The following is a 22,518-nucleotide window of genomic DNA, read 5'->3' as shown; positions in this document are numbered from 1 at the left end:
GTTGGGAGATTTTTGATAACCGATTCAATTTCTTCACTGGTTATGGGTCTGTTCAAGCTTTCTATTTCCTCCTGATTGAGTTTTGGAAGAGTGTGGGTGTTTAGGAATTTGTCCATTTCTTCCAGGTTGTCCAATTTGTTGGCATATAATTTTTCATAGTATTCCCTGATAATTGTTTGTATCTCTGAGGGATTGGTTGTAATCATTCCATTTTCATTCATGATTTTATCTATTTGGGTCATCTCCCTTTTCTTTTTGAGAAGCCTGGCTAGAGGTTTGCCAATTTTGTTTATTTTTTCAAAAAACCAACTCTTGGTTTCGTTGATCTGCTCTACAGTTTTTTTAGATTCTATATTGTTTATTTCTGCTCTGATGTTTATTATTTCTCTTCTTCTGCTGGGTTTAGGCTGCCTTTGCTGTTCTGCTTCTAGTTCCTTTAGGTGTGATGTTAGATTTTGTATTTGGGATTTTTCTTGTGTCTTGAGATAGGCCTGGATTGCAATGTATTTTCCTCTCAGGACTGCCTTTGCTGCGTCCCAAAGCGTTTGGATTGTTGTATTTTCATTTTCGTTTGTTTCCATATATTTTTTAATTTCTTCTCTAATTGCCTGGTTGACCCATTCATTCTTTAGTAGGGTGTTCTTTAACCTCCATGCTTTTGGAGGTTTTCCAGACTTTTTTCTGTGGTTGATTTCAAGCTTCATAGCATTGTGGTCTGAAAGTATGCATGGTATAATTTCAATTCTTGTAAACTTATGAAGGGCTGTTTTGTGACCCAGTATATGATCTATCTTGGAGAATGTTCCATGTGCACTCGAGAAGAAAGTATATTCTGTTGCTTTGGGAAGCAGAGTTCTAAATATATCTGTCAAGTCCATCTGATCCAATGTCTCATTCAGGGCCCTTGTTTCTTTATTGACCGTGTGTCTAGATGATCTATCCATTTCTGTAAGTGGGGTGTTAAAGTCCCCTGCAATTACCACATTCTTCTCAATAAGGTTGCTTATGTTTATGAGTAATTGTTTCATATATTTGGGGGCTCCAGTATTCGGCGCATAGACATTTATAATTGTTAGCTCTTCCTGATGGATAGACCCTGTAACTATTATATAATGTCCTTCTTCATCTCTTCTTACAGCCTTTAATTTAAAGTCTAGTTTGTCTGATATAAGTATGGCTACTCCGGCTTTCTTTTGGCTTCCAGTAGCATGATAAATAGTTCTCCATCCCCTCACTCTCAATCTAAAGGTGTCCTCAGGTCTAAAATGAGTCTCTTGTAGACAGCAAATAGATGGGTCTTGTTTTTTTATCCATTCTGATACCCTATGTCTTTTGGTTGGTGCATTTACTCCATTTACATTCAGTGTTATTATACAAAGATACGGGTTTAGAGTCATTGTGATGTCTGTATGTTTTATGCTTGTAGTGATGTCTCTGGGACTTTGTCTCACAGGGTCCCCCTTAGGATCTCTTGTAGGGCTGGTTTAGTGGTGACAAATTCCTTCAGTTTTTGTTTGTTTGGGAAGACCTTTATCTCTCCTTCTATTCTAAATGACAGACTTGCTGGATAAAGGATTCTTGGCTGCATATTTTTTCTGTCTAGCACCCTGAAAATCTCGTGCCAATTCTTTCTGGCCTGCCAAGTTTCAAAAGAGAGATCAGTCACGAGTCTTATAGGTCTCCCTTTATATGTGAGGGCACGTTTACCCCTTGCTGCTTTCAGAATTTTCTCTTTATCCTTGTATTTTGCCAGTTTCACTATGATATGTCGTGCAGAAGATCGATTCAAGTTATGTCTGAAGAGAGTTCTCTGTGCCTCTTGGATTTCAATGCCTTTTTCCTTCCCCAGTTCAGGGAAGTTCTCAGCTATTATTTCTTCAAGTACCCCTTCAGCACCTTTCCCTCTCTCTTCCTCCTCTGGGATACCAATTATGCCTATATTATTTCTTTTTAGTGTATCACTTAGTTCTCTAATTTTCCCCTCATACTCCTGGATTTTTTTATCTCTCTTTTTCTCAGCTTCCTCTTTTTCCATAACTTTATCTTCTAGTTCACCTATTCTCTCCTCTGCCTCTTCAATCCGAGCCATGGTGGTTTCCATTTTGTTTTGCATTTCGTTTAAAGAGTTTTTCAGCTCCTCATGACTGTTCCTTAGTCCCTTGATCTCTGTAGCAAGAGATTCTCTGCTGTCCTGTATACTGTTTTCAAGCCCAGCGATTAATTTTATGACTATTATTCTAAATTCACTTTCTGTTATATTATTTAAATCCTTTTTGATCAGCTCATTAGCTGTTGTTATTTCCTGGAGATTCTTCTGAGGGGAATTCTTCCGCTTGGTCATTTTGGATAGTCCCTGGCGTGGTGAGGACCTGCAGGGCACTTCCCCTGTGCTGTGGTGTATAACTGGAGTTGGTGGGCGGGGCTGCAGTCAGACCTGATGTCTGCCCCCAGCCCACCGCTGGGGCCACAGTCAGACTGGTGTGTGCCTTCTCTTCCCCTCTCCTAGGGGCGGGATTCACTGTGGGGTGGCGTGGCCCGTCTGGGCTACTTGCACACTGCCAGGCTTGTGATGCTGGGGATCTGGCGTATTAGCTGGGGTGGGTAGGCAAGGTGCACGGGGGCAGGAGGGGCAGGCTTAGCTCGCTTCTCCTTAGGTGATCCACTTCAGGAGGGGCCCTGTGGCAGCGGGAGGGAGTCAGATCCGCTGCCGGAGGTTTGGCTCCGCAGAAGCACAAAGTTGGGTGTTTGCACGGAGCGAGCAAGTTCCCTGGCAGGAACTGGTTCTCTTTGGGATTTTGGCTGGGGGATGGGCGGGGGAGATGGCGCTGGCGAGTGCCTTTGTTCCCCACCAAACTGAGCTCTGTCATCCGGGGGGCTCAGCAGCTCTCCCTCCCTTTGTCCTCCAGCCTTCCTGCTTTCCGAGCAGAGCTATTAACTTATGACCTCCCAGACGCTAAGTCGCGCTTGCTGTCGGAACACAGTCCGTCAGGCCCCTCCGCTTTTGCCAGCCAGACTCGGGGGCTCTGCTTGGCCGGCGAGCCGCCCCTCCGCCCCGGCTCCCTTCCGCCAGTCCGTGGAGCGCGCACCGCCTCGCTGCCCTTCCTACCCTCTTCCGTGGGCCTCTCGTCTGCGCTTGGCTCTGGTGACTCCGTTCTGCTAATCCTCTGGTGGTTTTCTGGGTTATTTAGGCAGGTGTAGGTGGAATCTAAGTGATCAGCAGGACGCGCGGTGAGCCCAGCGTCCTCCTATGCCGCCATCTTCCGGAATCTCCCAGAAAGAAAATTTTAAAAACAATCCCATTTACAGTTGCATCAAAAAGAATAAAATACCTAGGAATAAATCAACAAAGTCAAAGACCTCTACTCCAAAAACTATAAAACACTGATGAAAGAAGTTGATGATTATACAAACAAATAGAAAGATATTCCATGCTCATGGACTGGAAGAATCAATATTGTTAAAATGTCCATACTACCTAAAACAATCTAAAGATTTAATGCAATCACTGTCAGAACACCAAGAGCATTTTTCACAGAACTGGAACAAGTAACCCTAAAATCTGTATGGAACTACAAAAGGTGCCAAATAGCCAAAGCAGACTTGAAAAGAACAAACTTAGAGATATCACAATCCTAAATTTCAAGATATATTGTATAGCTATAGTAATAAAACAGTATGGTACTGGCACAAAAATAGACACATAGATCAAGGAAACAGAATACAGAGTCCAGAAAAAAATCCACACTTATATGGTCAATTAATCTACCACAAAGGACAGAAGGGTATACAATGGGCAAAAGACAGTCTCTTCCACAAATGGTATTGGGAAAACTGACAGCTATACCCAAAGAATGAAACTGGACCACTTTCTTACACCATAGACAAAAATAAATTCAAAATGGATTAAAGAGCTAAATTTGAGACCTGAAACTATAAAACTCCTAGAAGAAAACATAGGCATCAATTTCTTTGACATTGGCCAAGGAAGCATTTTTCTAGATATGTCTCCTCAGAGAAGGGAAACAAAAACAAAATTAAACTATTGGAATATACTAAAATAAAAAGCTTTTTCCACAGTGAAGGAAACCATCAATAAAATGGCAAGGCAACCTATTCAATGGGAGAAGATATTTACAAATGGCATATCCAATAAGGGCTTAATATCCAAAGTATAAGAATTTATACAACTCAACATCAAAAACACAAATAATCTGATTTAAAAATGGACAGAGACATGAACAGACATTTCTCCAAAGAAGACATCCAGATAGCCAACAGACACATGAGAAGATGTTCAGCATCACTAATCATCAGGGAAATGCAAATCAAAACCACAATAAGATATCACTTCACACATGTCAGAATGGCTAAAATAAAAAACACAAGAAACAACAAATCTTGGAACCCTCATGCACTGTTGGTAGGAATGCAAACTGGTACAGCCACTGTGGAAAACAGTACGGAGTTCCTTAAAAAATTAAAAATAGAATTACTGTATGATCTGGTAATTTCACTACTGGGTATTTACCCAAAGAAAATTAAAACACTAATTCAAAGGGATATATGCATCCCTGTGTTTATTTTAGCTTTATTTACAACAACCAAGATATGGGAAAAAACCCAAAGAAGAGGTAGTGTGTGCTTCTTTGGGTTATACACACACACACACACACACACACACACACATATATACACATATATATACACAATGGAATATTACTCATCCATAAAGAAGAATGGATCTTGGCATTTGCAACAAATGGATAGACTTAGGGGGTATGATGCTAAGTGAAATAAGTTATAGAAATGCAAATATCATTATGATTTCCATCATATGGAATTTAAGAAACAAAGCAAATGAACAAAGAAAAAAAAGACAACCAAAACAAAAAAAACAAGCTAATGACTGCCAGAGGAGAGATGAGTGGAGGGGTGGGTGAAATAAAGCAGGTTAAGAGAACACTTATTGTGATGAGCACTGAGTAATGTATAGAACCATTGAATCATCATATTATACACCTGAAACTAATATAACACTGTACACTAATTATACTTCAATAAGAAAACAACAAAATAATAAATATATTCTATACCAACAATAGCTAAACTATGAAAAGAGCTCAAGTGTCCATCAAGTGACAAATGGATAAAGAAAATGTGTTTTGAAATGAAAATGGTATATGAAATGAAAATGAAATGTTGCCATTTGCAACAATGTGGATGAAGCTAGAGAGTATTATGCTAAATGAAGGAAATCAGAGAAAGATAAACACCCTATGATTTCACTCATGTGTGGCATTTAGGAAACAAAGAGATAAACATATAAGAAGAGGGGAAAAAAAAGAAGAGAGAAGCAAAGCATAAGACATTTAAAAATTTTTTTAGTGTTTCTTTTTTATATTTGAGAGAGAGAGAGAGAGAGAGCATGAGTGAGAGAGAGCATGAGTGAGGGAGGGCCAGAGAGACAGAGTGAGAATCTGAAGCAGGCTCCAGGCTCCAAGCTGTCAGCACAGAGCCCAATGCAGGGCTCAAACTTACAAGCAGTGAGATCATGACCTGAGCTGAAGTTGGATGCTTAACCAACTGAGCCACTCAGGTGCCCCAAGAGACTCTTAATGATAGAAAACAAACAGGGTGGATGGAGGGAGGTGGGTGGGGGATAGGTTAAATGGGTGATGGGCATTGAGGAGGATACTTGTTTGGATGAGCACTGGGTGTTATATGTAAGTGACGAATCACTGAATTCTACTCCTGAAACCAATATTACACTACATGTTAACTAACTAGAATTTAAATAAAAACTTAGAAAAAAAATAATAAAGTAAATTAGGGGCAGGTCTCCCTGCCCTTTAGTCATAATAAATAAATACATAAATAAGTAAATAAATGCTGAGTAAAATAAAATTGACTATTTTGTAAATAATTTTAAGTTTATTTTTGAGAGAGAGAGAGCACACACAAGTGGGAGAGGGCAGAGAGAGAGACAGAGATAGAGAATTGAAGCAGGCTTCAGGCTCTTGAACCCACAAACCATGAGATCATGACCTGAACTGAAGTCAAATGCTCAACTGACTGGGTGACGGAGCCACCCAGGCGCCCCTGTTTTAAAAATATTTTTTAAGATTATTTATTTTTGAGAAAGAGAATATAATTGACTATTAAAGTAAAAATAATAAATTGCATTGTACGGTTTATAAATACCTAAGAATATGATGTGTGGCAATACTAGCATGAAGCACAGGAGAAGGAAAACGAAAGCTTACTCTTAGGTTTTAACATTATACATAAAGTGGTAGAAAATTTTGTGAAGGTGTAATCTGTGATAAATTGAAAAGGCATATAGTAAACCCTAGAACAGCCACTGATAAAGTAAACAGAGAAACATTAGCAGTGAACAGCTTAGGAGTTCAAAGACAAAAAACAGCTGTATAAACTGTAAGAAAGCATGTGACATAGCTTAGGAAAACAGCTAAGAATGACATATTAATATGGCACAAAAGGAAAAGTAATTAGGGCAAGAATGACAGACTTCATTACAGAAAGCTCTAAAATTTTTCACATTGAAGGACTCTACAGACAAAATTGAAAGCAAACATCAAGCATGGAGGGGTGGAAATCTCTAATATATTCCAGGCAAAGGGTTGATATTACCAATATATAAAGGGCTATTACAAACCAGTAAAAAAAATTATAGGAATTCCAATTTAAAAACAAACCAGAGGCAATTTATAAAGAGGAAATTATGGGCAAAACTATCCTTATCCTAATTCTATGCTCGATATAAAATGCAAAAAAATTAATAATAATAATAATAATATAAAATAAAAAATGGGGTGCCTGTGTGGCTCAGTCAGTTAAGCGTCCGACTTCAGCTCAGGTCATGATCTTGCGGTTTGTGAGTTCGAGCCCTGCTTCGGGCTCTGTGCTGACAGTTCGGAGCCTGGAGCCTGCTTTGGATTCTGTGTCTCCTTCTTTCTCTGCCCCTCCCCCACTTGTGCTGTCTCTTTCTGTCTATCAAAAATAAATAAATGTAAAAAAATTTTTTTTTAATTTTTACATAAAATGCAAGATTAGGTGTAGATACATAGATACCTGTTCCCAAATATAACTTGAGCTTGATTCTGTGCATTTAGAGGGGTATATTTAATACATGGGATTTTATAATGTGAAGCTGCCATAAATCAGAATGAGGTGATATTTTACACTTCTTCTACCACTTATCATGTAGCCTCACAAAGTAGAAGTTACTTTTCTATCAAAATAGGAGAGAATATAACCAGTAGTTGGAATTATGGTTTATTTTTCAGAGATCAATTCAATGAATTGTAAGATGTAACTACATGATTCTTTTTATGAATTCACAATCTAAGGAAGAAAGATAGTACAAATATTTTAACTAACTGAAAGTTGCAATAAGCCAAGACCATTTACATCCCCGAATAGAGGGATAATGTTAAGATTAAAAGATTAGGGAGGGATTGGAGATTAAAAAGTGAGCACTGGAGTATCTAAAATCTGTTCCACCTTAAATGACAACATGTACTTGAAGGAGGAAGGAAAGTAAAACATTTCCTACAGCTTTACTTTCCCCACTTTTGACTGTTAGATTCATCTTATAGCCATCCAAAAGGATGGCCTCTAAAAAAATTAGCTTAACCCAAATGTAGTTGTAAAAAAAACACGTATATCTTTGAAATAAAATCTCCATCATCCATGTAAGGTTTATAAAACCACTCTTTAAATAAGCATTGTGAAAATGACTAGTTACGGTACATGAATTCATACAAACCTGTGAGACCGCTCTTTGGGGTAACAGTGAAATGTCACATTCAGGAATATTGCCTTCAAGAGAGACTTTAGACAGACTTGGTTCAGGAAAAATGGATTCTTCATTAGCAGCTACTTTGAGTTTTAGGTTGTTTCTCCATTTTAGCAATTGAAGTTCATGTTTTAATATCTGCCATGAAAATAATTGATAAATTCCATGGAATTGTTGTAAAGGTTAAATGAGATGATATATATCAAGCATAGTGTGGGGCACCTGGGTGGCTCAGTTGGTTAAGCTTCTGACTCAATTTCAGCTCAGGCCATGATTTCAAATGTTCATGGGATTGGGCCCATTCTCTCTTCCTCTCACCCTGCCCTTCCCTGGCTTGTATATGAGCATGTGCTCTCTCACTCCTTCAAAATAAACTTTTTTTAAAAAAGCACAGTGCTCAATACCATGATAGCACCAATTAAGCACTATTTATTGTTACTATCATTGTTATATAAACTGTCTTGTCAATAGCATGTTTAATATTCTCTGGACCACCAAGGCATTAGACATCATTTCCATTAGTTGTAAGACAACATTGGCACAGGCAACAACCTTGAAGATGTGGTCCAGCTCCTCCTTCAGATGAGGAAGCTGAAACCCACAGAGTCGAGGTTCTGGTAACGATAGAACTGATATTTGGGGCATGGAAAGGAGGTGGTTAGCACAGAAATTTAAAAAAAGAAAGGAGAGACAGAAGAAAGCATCTGGGGACTTGCCTGATTTATTGTTACAAGAAGTCCCCATTTTAACTTTCAATACATTCCTTAAAACTGCATAATCAAGAAAAAGCCATAAGGGCAAACAAATGTTACACACAATTTTGATTATTATTAGTTATATATAATATATAATTATTACATATTATTATATAGTATATATTATATATAGTTATATAATTATTACATATTATGATATAGTATATATATATATATATATATATATATATTATTATATATACCTGCCTCCTTCACTTCATCCTCCTAAGTGAGTGATTATTAGGCCAAGAAATCACATAGCTAGAAGCAAATATTTTCTCTAAACACTCAATTAACTATATAATATACATCTATATTAAGGATAATACTATATTATGTATAATATACATTATTATATGTATTAATTGTGTCAACTACTACATGCAAAACATTATACTCAATGTATGTGTATGATTAAGAGAACGATTTTGCCTCAAGGATGTTCAGATTTAGAGGGATGTGAAAGGAGCAGACTAGTCACGTACAGTTATTTATTGCACCATTGGACAATCACTGATCAGGCATGGGGGGAGCCAAGGTCAAAGTACTAGCTTAGTACACAGTGTTGAAAAACACTGAACAAGCAGATTAAAACAGTGGAACCTGAAGTATAACTGTTTAACTGGCAACATTGAAAATGAACTCCACAAAATTCTAGAGGACATCCTATAAGAACACCTGTTCAATACCAGCAGATAATAAACTTCCAGAGAGCAAGAATATGCTTTATGCATGTCAGTATCCTTTGCAGGCTCCAGCACTGTTTCAAGGATTATGTAAGCAATAAATCTTTTCATGCCCTCTCGGGACGTATGTAGTATCATCAGTCTCAACATCTGAACTAGTTAGCGGTGGGAGGCATTGATCCTGCCCTCCACCAGGCAATGACAAAACAGGGAGTTTAACTTCTTATTTTTCTCTTTCCTATTTATTCCAACTTTGTATTTCAAAGACTATTGATAAAATATTACCTACTGAATAAAATACCTAAAAAAATTTCAGCATTTTTCTGTCTGATCCTAATAGTTACTGTGCTTACTAAAACAATATTAAATAGTAATTTACTAATAGCTTAAGCAAACTAGAGATATTTTCAGGTTTGGAGGAATTTCCTTGGATCCTCTATTTTAATTGTTTTAATGCCTGGGGGCACCTGGGTGGCTCATTCGGGTGGGCGTCTGACTTTGGCTCAGGTTATGATCTCACTTCCTGGGTTTGAACCCTGCGTCAGGCTCTGTACTGACAGCTCAGAGCCTGGAGCCTGCTTCAGATTCTGTGTCTCCCTCTCTCTCTGCCCCTCCTTCCTTCTTCGTTCGCACTCTGTTTCTCTCTCTCTCAAAAATAAATAAATAAATATTTTTAAAAATTAATTACTTTAATTGCTGGGGGGGGGGGAGGAGGTGTCCCAGTTAAGAATGATCCTTTAATTTTAGCAATTTAGTAATTTTTAAAATTATTTGATATTAAAATTATAATTTGTTACATTAAATGTTGAAAAAGAATAAATAACAATTTAATCTTACCTAGAAAAAAACTATTCAGTCTTTAGCACAACAAATAGTTTCTCTTCCATTTTAGACATCTATACCCATCTAATCACTTGCTTGAGCAAAATTCTTAGTCTTTATCAATAACTTTAAACAAAATGTTGAAATGATTTTTCTCAGTGTTCATAGTTGAAACAACAGAATTTATTAGAAAATATTCTTGGTAGCTGAAGTGAAATTTAAATTATTAAATTACAAGAATAAAGACCCCACCAAAAGTATGTAATATTCAGGATTTTAGTACTTTCCACACATAGCATCATTATCTGAAGCCACATCGATGTAACACCAAAATTAAATTTCTAAAAATACTAAGTTTCCAAGATACCGTACCAGCTCATCTTCTCTCTTTTTATACTTAAGTCTTGCTTTATCCCTCCATTTAGTTAGGATAGCTGTCAGCTTGTAACAGTGCAACATCTTTTGTACCTGCGATAGTGTATCTAAAGAAAAGTTATTAGATTATTGTATATATTTAAAGATATTTCCCCAAAACCCAAAGTGTTTACAATATGAACCAATATGGCATCTGACAGTTTTTGTTTGATTTTAATTTCTTCTAAAATTAATTATTACGGATAGCGGTAGATTTCTACTCCCGAGACTTTATTAACCTGTAAACATCACCTTTGCCCTTATAAATTAAGATGCAATAGATGTGATAGCACATCTTTATAAAACCAGAATTTCCAAACTTATTCATAGAAATAGAATCATGTGATAGTGTTCTAATTTAGTTAAATGCATTATGATTAAAGAATTTGCTCCATTTTATGTTTTCACCAAGGGTCCAAAGCTCAAATACAGGGGTGGGGCCAGGAAGAAGGATGACTAAGGCAGGCCCCCGGATACCACTGACAGAAGGCAGTGGCTTCCTCACTGCGACCAATTGTTTCCTCCCAGAATTAGAAGTCCATCAGTCTTATGTCAAAACCTTCAGAGGGTTCACTGTGACTGAGAGACCAACAGGAATGGATCAAGGGGAAATAATTCTCTAATTTGCAGCAACGATAAATCAGTATTTGGTGAAGTGGCTAAAATCTGAACAAAAGGCTGGAGTCCCCAGGGGTGTTTGGGTGACTCAGTCCCCTTTAAGCAACCCATTTCAGCTCAGGTCATGATCTCACAGTTCATGGGTTTGAGCCACACTTTGGGCTCTGTGCTGACAGCTCAGCCTGGAACCTGCTTTGGATTCTGTGTCTTCCTCTCTCTCTGCCCCTCCCCTTCTCTGTCTCTCTCTGTCTCTCAAAAATAGATTAAAAAACATTAAAAAAATAAAAAATAAAAATAAAAAAAGGCTGGAGTCCTCTATCCCTGCTCCTAAGATCATGTACTTGCACTGCCTGCTCATCAAAGATTTAAGGAAAAGAAAATTCATTTTCTTTGTTTCCTCATGTACCCATTTCAAATGAAATAGCTGTCATGAATGGAAAACTCTCTACCAAGAAATAATCAATTTTGGTACCCAACTGTGATATACCAGGGGTCTATTAGTAAAAAAGCTGATAGGAGATCCCTATTTCATACAAATACATACAGAAGTTTCTTTTAAACATGACTGTTTTCTGTTACGATGAAACCCTTTGACACAAATCTCATTAAATATTTTAAATTAGGGGCTTTACATTTCATGACAGCTCTCTAGACATAATAATAAATTCTCTAGTACGAACTGCTCAGCCATTAAGTGTGTTGATTCTTTGAATACCTGAATATAAAAAAAAATCAATACTATGTAAGGATTTACCTGTAAGTTGTTTTTTTTGACCTTTTACATAAGAGTGCCAGAGATGAAATGCATATTTTTGAAGTCTGAAATTATTATATTTCATTGCTCTTTCTATTTTCTCAGCCAGCTCATCATCTTCATTTGTAAGAGGTATTGCTATGTCTCTCCAAGAGCTAGAGGCAGAAAATATAGAAAAATAGTATTTTGATGTTATGGCAATACATTACTAAATAAATGGAGAGGGAGAAGGAGTAATACCACCTCCTTTAGCTCCTCAAAAACCACAGCATAGAAAGAAACTGTTCAATTATTGTTATTGTTTTATTTCTAGCTAGTCCTTGCATTTCCTTTGAGCTTGCAATTCCCTTTGCTACATTTCTAAAACCCAGAAAGATCTGGAATCCGGAAGTTTTTCCATAGTCTATTTAGAGGCAAAACTAGACCTGATCTAAAGTAATTTTGCATTAGAACCTCCCTGGGATTGACACATAATTGTTCATAGTCTTTTTTCATTTCATTTCATGTATATACATTTCATTTTATTACATACATATATAATATATACATAGTAGAAATACTAATATGTTTGAATACATTTGGTTCCAGCATGCTGTCTCAGACACCACTGAAGATGTTATATAATATATACAATGTGCAGAAATCACCTTTGTAAAAAATTTTAAGGAAAGGAATATAAATTTCAAAACATATCTCCAAGGGTTTCAAATGAAGGGATTATAGACCTTATACTTTCAATTTTGAAGTTTTTATTAAAAAAAAAAAAAAACACCACAGGGGCACCTGGGTGGCTCAGTCAGTTGAACGTCCAGCTTTGACTCAGGTCACGATCTCACGGTCTGTGAGTTCGAGCCCCACATCAGGCTCTGTTAGCTGTGCTAACAGCTCAGAGCCTGGAGCCTGCTTCAGATTCTGTCTCCATCTCTCTGCCCCTCCCCTGCTCATGCTCTCTCTCTCAACTATAAAATAAAACATTAAAACACACACACACACACAACAAAGTAATACCATGAAGAAGTAAAGAACATATTTTAACTAAGTAAAAGCCAAGTGAAAATAAATTAAATATATAATACAAAATGGTGGAGACATGATTAAATAGATAAAATCAGAACAACTGGCTAAAAATGAGTTGTTCTTCATATGGAGAGTATTAAAAAATAAAAACACAAAGAAATAGTATGTAAAAATCACGTTCTTACCAAAAGTGTGTCTTTACTAAACGTCCAGTATAAAAAGTACATGCTTTTATCATCAATTCTGGAGTCATCTAAAATAAATAAATAAATAAATAAATAAATAAATAAATAAATAAATAAAACAAATATTAGAAATGAATGGAATCCAAAGGCTAACTCCAGAAGCTACACAAGAAAATGAGAGCAATGGTTGCCTTGGGCAGTAAGGAGACAGGAATGGACTGGAAGAACTATATACCATATACACTTTTTGGAATGTTATCATATTATCTATTTTTTTAAGTTAAAATTGCAGCTTAAAATTTTCCCATTATATTGTATTTATTTTAAAGCATTTCAAGGGGTGCCTGGGTGGCTCAGTTGTTTAAGTTTCCAACTTCGGCTCAGGTCATGGTCTCACGGTTCATGAGTTCGAGCCCCGCATTGGGTTCTGTGCTGACAGCTCAGTGCCTGGAGCCTCCTTCAGATTCTGTCTCCCTCTCTCTCAGCCCCTCCCCCCCTCACGCTCTGTCTCTGTCTCAAAAATAAACATTTTTTAAAACATTAAAGCATTTTTAAGTAAGTCTAAGGTATTATTATTGTCAGCTGTATTGATAATAGTATAGAGTTGTAGGTCACTATTAAACTGAATGATTTTGCCTTCTCAAGAATATAAAATTAAATTTTCTTTAAAAAAAAAAAAGAAAGAAAGAAAAAATAAAAGGCTTACCAGAATGTCTCACCAAACAGGCATAGGAAAACCATATAAATTAAGATTTCGGAATATACCAAAAAGATGCAAATTTATTACTTGCAACTATTCACAATAACACACATTGACTGACATGTGTGTTGAACACCTATGTGAGGATTCCTGAAATTATCTGTACTTTCTGTATCTTCTTTAATGAGCAAAGATAATATTATATTAACACATTTGTTATATGTACATGGCTACTATGAAGTGCAAATGGGGTTATTTTTTCTCATGTTATCGCCACCTTGTTTGCCATATAAATAAACATGTGGCCACGTCTGTTTGGTATAGAGATAAGCTTGGTTCAAATCTATACAAACTGCCCAGAATTCTTAATTCCACTTTTCAAAGACAAATGTTTTTCTCCTCAATCATGGATTTATTTTAGGCATACAACAAAGGCCCCTTGCCCCCCACCCCCCATCCCGGCCAATATTCTGCCTGATGTTCAAAGACATTTGGAAACCCTCAGTTTGATGGAGATTATATGCAAATTTTGCTTGTGGGGAGGGGGAACATTAATCATTGGAATCATTCTTTACTAAATTCTGATTTTCATAAGGGAAAGGAATTCAGATGAGTAAAGTAAGAGTATTGGGGATATCACAGCAGGGTGGATAAAACCAGGAAAGGAATGAGGTGACAGAAGAAAAGACAAATTTCATCTACAATACAATCTTTCTGTTCTGCTGTTAGCCCCTAAATTTACTAAGATTAAACTTTTCTTTAGAAGATATAACCTGGGAAGTAATATATAAATATCTACAATAAATGGCATCATTCATTAAAAAATGAGTATATTACATGATTGAATTATAATTCAGTCAGTAAGACTTGAACTTGAGTTTCCTTTCTTTTTTTTTTTAATTTTTTTTTAATGTTTTTATTTATTTTTGAGACAGAGAGAGAAAGAGCATGAGCAGGAGAGGGATAGAGAGAGAGGGAGACACAGAATCCAAAGCAGGCTCCAGGCTCTGAGCTGTCAGCACAGAGCCCAACGAGGGGCCAAACTCACGGACTGTGAGATCATAACCTGAGCTGAAGTCAGATGCCCAACCGACTGAGCCACCCAGGTGCCCCGGGTTTCCTTTCTAATGATCCACTCTTTAAACCAGCATAAAAGTGTTCTTTCTAGTTCTTTCTATTCTATTGTTGAAAGAAGTTGAAGTCCTCATTAATTCATGACTTACTATGCTGGAAGAGTCTGCCATCCTCATATTCCTTTTTAAAGAGTTTCTTGCCCTGAATTCTTATTTTAATTTCACAGATACTGTTCTGACTAAAAACAAAACACACAAAAACACTAATAAAATGAAAATAGCTATGATTTTTCCTCATTGTTGGCATCCTCCTGTTTTCTCCACAGGGAAAATAGCTTTAAGAGATCGCTCTGAGGTACTGGCCTCAGCAAAGACTCAAGCCCAGTAATGCCCCATCCCCCACGCGGGGCTGGGCACAGCTTTACTCCACTGCAGCACCTCTGACCTGTGCCCATATGTTTGGTCACATGATTCTGCTTCCACTGCTCAACGTTTTCACTGTTGCTTTAGCAACTTGCTTTCTACTTTCTGGGGGGGAGTGGGTTGAAATATTTTTATGTATTATTTATTTATTAATTATTATTGTTGTTGAAATATAGTTGACATACACTGTTATATTAGTTTCGGGTATATAACAAAGTGATTTAAAAATCTGTACATTACTCAATGGCTACCACAACTAGTTTAGTAAACATCTGTCATCATACAATTTTTTTTTATATATTATTGACTAGATTCCCGATGCTATACTTTTCCTCTCCATGACTTATTGATTTTTTAACTAAAACTTTGTATCTCTTAATCCCCTCTGCCATTTCATGTATTTCCCACCCACCTCATCTCTGGTAACCATCAGTTTGTCCTCTGTATGTATGAGTCTGTTTCCGTTTTTTTGTTTGTTCATTTGTTTTTCAGAGTCTACATGTAAGTGAAATCATATGGCATCTGTCTTTCTCTGTCTAACTTATTTCACTTAACATCATACCATCTATGTTTTTGCAAATGGTAAGATTTCATTCTTTCTAATGGCTGGATAATATACCGTTGTATACCACCTTTTCTTTATCCATTTATCTATTGATGGACACTTGGGTTGCTCTCATATCTTGGCTATTGTAAAAAATGCTGCAGTAAACACAGGGGTACACATATCTTTTTCAATTTGTGTTTTCATTTTCTTCAAACAAATACCAAAAGTGGAATTAATAGGTTATATGGGGTTTCTATTTTTAATTTTTTGAGGAAACTTCATACTGTTTTCCATATTAGTTGTACCAGTTCACATTCTCACCAACAGTACACAAGGAATCCTTTTTCTTCACATCCTCACCAATACTTGTTTTCTTTCTTTCTTTCTTTCTTTCTTTCTTTCTTTCTTTCTTTCTTTCTTCCTCTTTCTTTCTTGCTTTCCTAGCTGGCCATTCTGATTGATGAGGTGATCTCATTGTGGTTTTGATTTGTATTTCCCTGATAATGAGTGATGTTGAGCATCTTTTCAAATGTCTGCTGGCCATCTATATGTCTTGTTTAGAAAAATGTCTATTCAGGTTCTCTGCCCATTTTAATTAGGTTATTTGTGGGGTTTTGGTGTTGAGTTATGTAAGTTCTTTGTATATTTTAGATATTAAGCCCTTATCAGATATATCATTTGCAAATACCTTCTCCCATTCAGTAGTGGTCTTTTCATCTTGTTGTTAGTTCCCTTTGTTGTGCAAAACCTTTTTATTTTGGTATACTCCTAATAATTTATTTTTGCTTTTATTTTTCTTGCTTGAGGAGACATATCCATACATACGTTGCTAAAGCTGATGTCTGAGAGATTATTGCCTAGGTTTTCTCTTAGGAGTTTTATGATTTGAAGTCTCACATTAAGGTTTTTAATCGATTTTGAGTTTATTTTTGTTAATGGTGTGAGAAAGTGGTTCAGTAGCATTCTTTTAGCTGTAAGTATTTGGTTTCCTAACACCATTTGTTGAAGAGACTGTCTTTTCCCCATTGTATATTCCTGCCTACTTTGCCATAGATTAATTGACAATGTAAGTGTGGGTTTATTTCTGGGATCTCTATCCTAGTCCCTTGATCTATGTGTCTATTTTTTTGCAAGTACCATACTATTTTGGTTTTAATAGCTTTGTAGTATATCCTAAAATCTGAGATCGTGATACCTCTAGCTTTGTTCTTTCCCAAGATTGCTTTTGATTGATTTGCAATTTGAGATTGTGATACCCCTAGCTTTGTTCTTTCCCAAGATTGCTTTGGCTATCCAGGGTCTTTTGCAGCTCCATACAAATTTTAGTATTATTCTAGTTTTGTAAAAAATGCTATTTGTATTTTAACAGAGATTGCATTGAATCTGTAGATTGCTTTAGGTATTATGGATATTTTAACAACATTAAGTCTTCCAATCCATAAGCGTAGTATGTCCTTCCATGTATGTCATCTTTAATTTCTTTCATCAGTGTCTTGTAGTTTTCAGAGTATAGGTCTTTTGCCTCCTTGGTTAAGTTTATTCCTAGGTAATGTATTCTTTTGATGCAATTGTAAGTGAAGTTGTGTTTTTTTTAAATTTCTTTCTGCTACATTGTTATTAGTGTATAAAAATGCAACAAGTTTCTGTATATTAATTTTCTATGCTGCAACTTTGGTGTATTCATTTATTAGTCCTGATAGTTTTTTGGTGGAATGTTGGGGTTTTCTGTATATAGTATCTTGTCATCTGCAAACAATGACAATTTTACTCCTTCCTCACCAATCTGGATGCCTTTTATTTCTTCTTGTTGTCTGATTGCCATGGCTAGGACTTCCAGTACTCTGTTGAATAAAAGTAGGGAAAGTGGACATCCTTGTCTTCTGCCTTGTCTTAGAGGAAAGGCCTTCAGTTTTCACCATTGAGTATGATGTTAGCTGGGGGTTTTTCATATATGGCCTTTATTATGTTGAGGTATGTTTCCGGTATACTCACTTTGTTGAGAGTTTTATCATGCATAGATGTGTATTTTGTCAAATACTTCTGCGTCTCTTGAGATAATCATGTGGGTTTTAATCCTTCTTGTTAATGTGATGTATCATTTTGATTGATTTGCAAAGATTGCATCCCTGGAATAAATCCCACTTGATTGTGGTGACTGATCCCTTTGATGTAGTATTTGGTTTGCTAATATTCTGTTAAGGATTTTTGCATGTATGTTCACCAGGGACATTGGCCTGTAATTTTCTCTTTTTGTAGCGTCTGTGTCTGGTTTTGGTATCAGGGTAATGCTGGACTCACAGAATGAATTTAAAGCATTCCTTCATTTTCTATTCTTTAGAATAGTTTAAGAAGGATAGGTATTAACTCTTCTTAAAATGTTTGGTAGAATTTGCCTGTAAAGCCATCTAGTCCTGGACTTTTGTTTGTTGGGAAATTTTTTGTTTTGTTTTGGTTTGGTTTTGGTTTTGGTTTTGGTTTTATATTACTGATTCAATTTTATTACTAGTAATTGGTCTGTTCAAAATTTCTATTGTTTTCCTGATTCAGTTTTGGAAGATTGTATGTTTCTAGGAATTCACTCATTTCTTCTAGGCTGTCCAATTTGTTGGCATATAATTTTTATAGTATTCCCTTACAATCTTTTATATTTCTGTGTTTGTTGTTCTTTCTCTTCTTTCATTTCTAAAAAAATATTTATTTACATCCTCTTTTTCTTGATAAGTCTGACTAAAGGTTTATCAATTTTGTTTATCATTTCAAAGAACCAGCTCTTGGCTTCATTGATCTTTCCTATTATTTTTTAGTATCTGTCATTTATTTCCACTCTTTTTTTTTTTTTTGAGAAAGAGAGCACACATGAGTAGGGGAGGGGGGTTGCAGAGGGAGAGAGAGAATCCTAAGCAGACTTCACACTCAGTGTAGAGCCCTGATGTGGGGCTCAATCCCATGACCCTGTGATCATAAGCTAAGCCAAAATCAAGAGTCAGATGCTCAACTGACTGAGCCATCTGGGCACACCTCATTCATTACCACTCTAATCTTTATTATTCCCTTCTGTATACTAACTTTGGTTTGTTTGTTCTTTTTTTTTTTTTTTTTAGTTCTTTTCAGTATAAGGTTAAATTATTTGAATTTTGTTTGTTTGTTTCTTGAGGTAGGCCTACATTATATAAACTTTTCTCTTAAACTACTTTTGCTGTGTCCCAAAGATTTTGCACCATTGTTTCCATTTTTATTTGTTTCTGTCAATTTTTTTGATTTCCAGTTTGATTTCTTCTTTGCCCTGTTGGTTGTTTAGTGGTCTATTGTTTAGCCTCCGTGTGTTTGTATTTTTTCCAGTTTTTTTTTCTTGTAATGGATTTCTAGTTTCATGCCATTGTGGTTGGAAAACATGCTTAATATGATTTCAGTCTTCTTAAACTTATTGACACTTGTCTTATGGCCCACCATGTTATCTATCCTAGGGAACATTCTGTGTATATTTGAAAACAGTGCATATTCTGCTGGTTTTGGATGGAATGTTCTGTGTATATCTCTTAAGTTCATCTGGCCTAATGTATTGTTTAAAGCCACTGTTTCCTATTTCCTATCTGGATGCTCTGTTAATTGATAAAAATGTGGTGTTAAATTCCCCTATTGTTATTGTATTACTATCAGCCTCCTTTTATGTCTGTTAATATTTGCTTTATGTATTTAGGTGCTCCTATGTTGTGTGCATAGATATTTGCAATTGCATTCTCTTGTTGGATTGATCCCTTTATCATTATATGATACCCTTCTTTTTGATGTTGCAGGCTTTGTTTTAAAGTCCATTTTGTCTGTATAAATATTGCTATCCTGGCTTTTTTTTTCCACTTCCATTTGCATGGAATAGCTTCTTCCATCCCTTTACTTTTAGTGTATATGTATCTTTAGGTCTAAAGTGATTCTCTTGTTGGCAGCATATTGATGGGTCTTGTTTTGGTTTTTTGTGTTTTTTTTATCCATTCTGTTTTATCCATTTTATCCATTTTATCCATTTTTTATCCATCCATCCATAGCCTACACTTTTTTATTGGATCATTTAGTCCATTTACATTTAAAGTAATTAGTAGTAGATATGTACTTATTGCCATTTTGTTCATTGTTTTCTGGTTGTTTTTATAGTTATTCTTTATTCCTCTCTTCTCTTGCTCTCTTTCCTTGTGGCTCAATGGCTTTCTTTAGTGTTATGCTTGGATTCTTTTCTCTTTATTTCTTTTGCATCTACTACAGGTTTTTGGATTGTGGTCACCATGGGGTTCATATAGAACATCCTATGTATATAGCAGTCTATGTAAAGTAGATGGACACTTAAGTTCGAACACATTTTAAAAGCACTAAATTTTTACTTGCCCTTCATGTTTTATGTATGTCATTTTATAGTCTATATCTTTTTATTTTGTATATCCCCTAATTGTTGTAGATATAATTGATTTTACTACTTTTGTGTTTTAACCTCTATATTGGCTTTATAAGTGATTAATCTACTGTCTTTACGGTATGTTTGCCTTTACCAGTGAAATTTTTTCCCTTCCTAATTTTCTTAATTCTAGGTATGGTCTTTTCTTTCCAAGTAAAGCATTCCTTTTAACATTTTTTGTAAGCTGGTTTAGTGGTGATGAACTCCTTTAACTTTTGTTTGTCTGGGTACCTTATATCTCTCTTTCAATTAATGATAACATTAGTATTCTTGATTGTAGGGTTTTTTTCCTTTCAGCATTTTGAATATATCATGCTATTCCCTTCTGGTTTGCAAAGTTTCTGCTGAAAAATCACCTGATAGCCTTGTGGGGCTTTTTTCTGGCATGTAACTGTTTGCTCTTTCTTGCTGCTTTAAGATATATTTTTTGTCTTGGTGTGGGCTTCCTTGGGTTCATCTTATTTGGGGCTTTCTTTGCCTCCCAGACCTAGATGTCTGTTTCCTTCCCCAGGTTAGGTAAGTTTTCAGCTATGATTCAAATAAATTTTCTGCCCCCTTCTCTCTCTCTTCTTTTTCTTCTGAGATCCCTGTAATCCAAATGTAACTATATTTGATGATGTCACAGGTGTCCCTTAAACTATTCCCATTTTTATTATTCTTTTCTCTTTTGCTATTTAGCTGATTGGGTTGCTGATCCATTCTTCTGCATCACCTAACCTGCTGTTGATTCCCTCTAGTGTATTTTTCATCTCAACTATTGCCTAATTCAGCTCTGACTGGCTAGTTTTTATATTTTCTATATCTGTTGAAGTTCTCATTGAGTTTATCCACTCCTCTCTCTAATGAGTATCCATGAGTATCTAATGATCATTACTTTGGTCTTTATTAAGTATATTGTCTACCTCCATTTTGTTTAGCTCTTTTTCTGTGGTTTTGTCTTATTCTTTTTTTTTTAAGTTTATTTATTTTGAGAGACAGAGAGAGCAGAGGAGGAGCAGAGAGAGAGGGAGAGAGAAAATCTCAGGCAGGCTCCGTGCTGACAGCATGGAGCCCAATGTGGGGCTAAACTCACGAACTGTGAGATCATGACCTGAGCCAAAACCAAGAGTCAGACACTTAACCGACTGAGCCACCCAGGCATCCCTGTCTTATTCTATCAATTAGGACTTATTCTTCTGTCCCCCCATTTTGTCTCTCTGTGTCTGTTTCTATGTATTAGGTAGGTCAGCTATGGCTATATGGTCTTGAAAGTAGTGACGTTGTGTAGATGGGGTCCTGTGGTGCATTGTAGTTCAGTCCCCCCTTGGTTACCAGAACCAAGTGCTCTAGGGTGACTGCTGTGTGGGCTGCATGTGTCCTCCTATTGTGGCTGAGTCTTGATTGCTGTGGGCATGCTGGTCGGTGGGATTGGCCCTCAGCCTGGCTATCTGCAATTAGTTGCTGTGATAGCTGTGGGTGTACTGATGGGCAAGACTTGTTTCCTGTGCACAAACTGCAGATGGGGTCATGTGTGGGGTCATCTCCCCACCTCTGCAGGGCAGGAGTCACTTTGGAGAGGTGCTGGTTCTAGCCAGGGCTTCCTGCTAGGTGTGGTGGGACACCTGCCAAGGCAGGTGAGTTGGATGGGGCAGGGCTGAAAGAAATTCCAGGGCTGGCTGGTGAGTGTTAGGACTGACTCCCACAAGCATGCAACTATCTAGGCTGAGGAAGGACAAGAAAGAGCTTTTTCTCCCAAAGAACTCTCCTGCAGATCTCTGCTCTTCCAACACATGACCTCAAATTAGTCAATAAATCTTCTTCATGTATACCCCAAGCACTTTTATTTTGTATTTTTTATTAGAAAGATTTTTTAAATGTTTATTTATTTATTTTAATTCATTTATTTTTTAATGTTTTATTTATTCTTGAGAGAGAGACAGAGCATGAACAAGGGAGGGGCAGGGAGAGAGCGGGACACAGAATCTGAAGCAGGCTCCAGGCTCTGAGCTGTCAGTACAGAGCCCGATGCAGGGCTTGAAGTCAGAGGCTTAACCGACTGAGACACCCAGGTGCTGCCCAGGCACTTTTCAAATTGCTGCTTCTGTGCTGTGTCTCCAGAGAGTCACTTAGTATCCTGGCTCTTTAAGGGCAGAGGCTTGGCTTGCTATTGCCATCCAGCTTTTGAGAGTTAAGCCCTGGTGATTTTTTTTTTAAGTTTATTTATTTTGAGAAAGAGAGAGAGAGCACAAGCTGTGGAAGGGCAGAGAGAGAAGGAGCGAGAGAAT

The 22,518-nt window shown here is 36.6% G+C and overlaps 1 protein-coding gene across 5 annotated transcripts in view; it reads right to left on the bottom strand.

Moving 5' to 3' along the window:
* The window catches only part of FBXL13 (F-box and leucine rich repeat protein 13), a 217,356-nt gene that overhangs the window by 168,539 nt on the left and 26,299 nt on the right, over positions 1 to 22,518 (bottom strand). For 4 of the 5 annotated variants that reach the window (XM_047825866.1, XM_047825876.1, XM_047825898.1 and 1 more), the window contains exons 4-7: positions 13,071 to 13,138; positions 11,869 to 12,023; positions 10,455 to 10,564; positions 7,790 to 7,957 (exon numbers count right to left, since the gene is read on the bottom strand). In XM_047825866.1, the coding sequence (XP_047681822.1) occupies positions 7,790 to 7,957; positions 10,455 to 10,564; positions 11,869 to 12,023; positions 13,071 to 13,138 (501 nt within the window). The remainder of the gene's footprint in view (positions 1 to 7,789; positions 7,958 to 10,454; positions 10,565 to 11,868; positions 12,024 to 13,070; positions 13,139 to 22,518) is intronic. The other variant, XM_047825885.1, reaches the window with a different exon arrangement.

Source organism: Prionailurus viverrinus, chromosome A2 (genome assembly GCF_022837055.1).
Source record: "Prionailurus viverrinus isolate Anna chromosome A2, UM_Priviv_1.0, whole genome shotgun sequence".
Classification (NCBI taxonomy): domain Eukaryota; kingdom Metazoa; phylum Chordata; class Mammalia; order Carnivora; family Felidae; genus Prionailurus; species Prionailurus viverrinus.
Note: the sequence above shows the minus strand (reverse complement) of the source record. Positions and strands in the feature narration are given on the sequence as shown.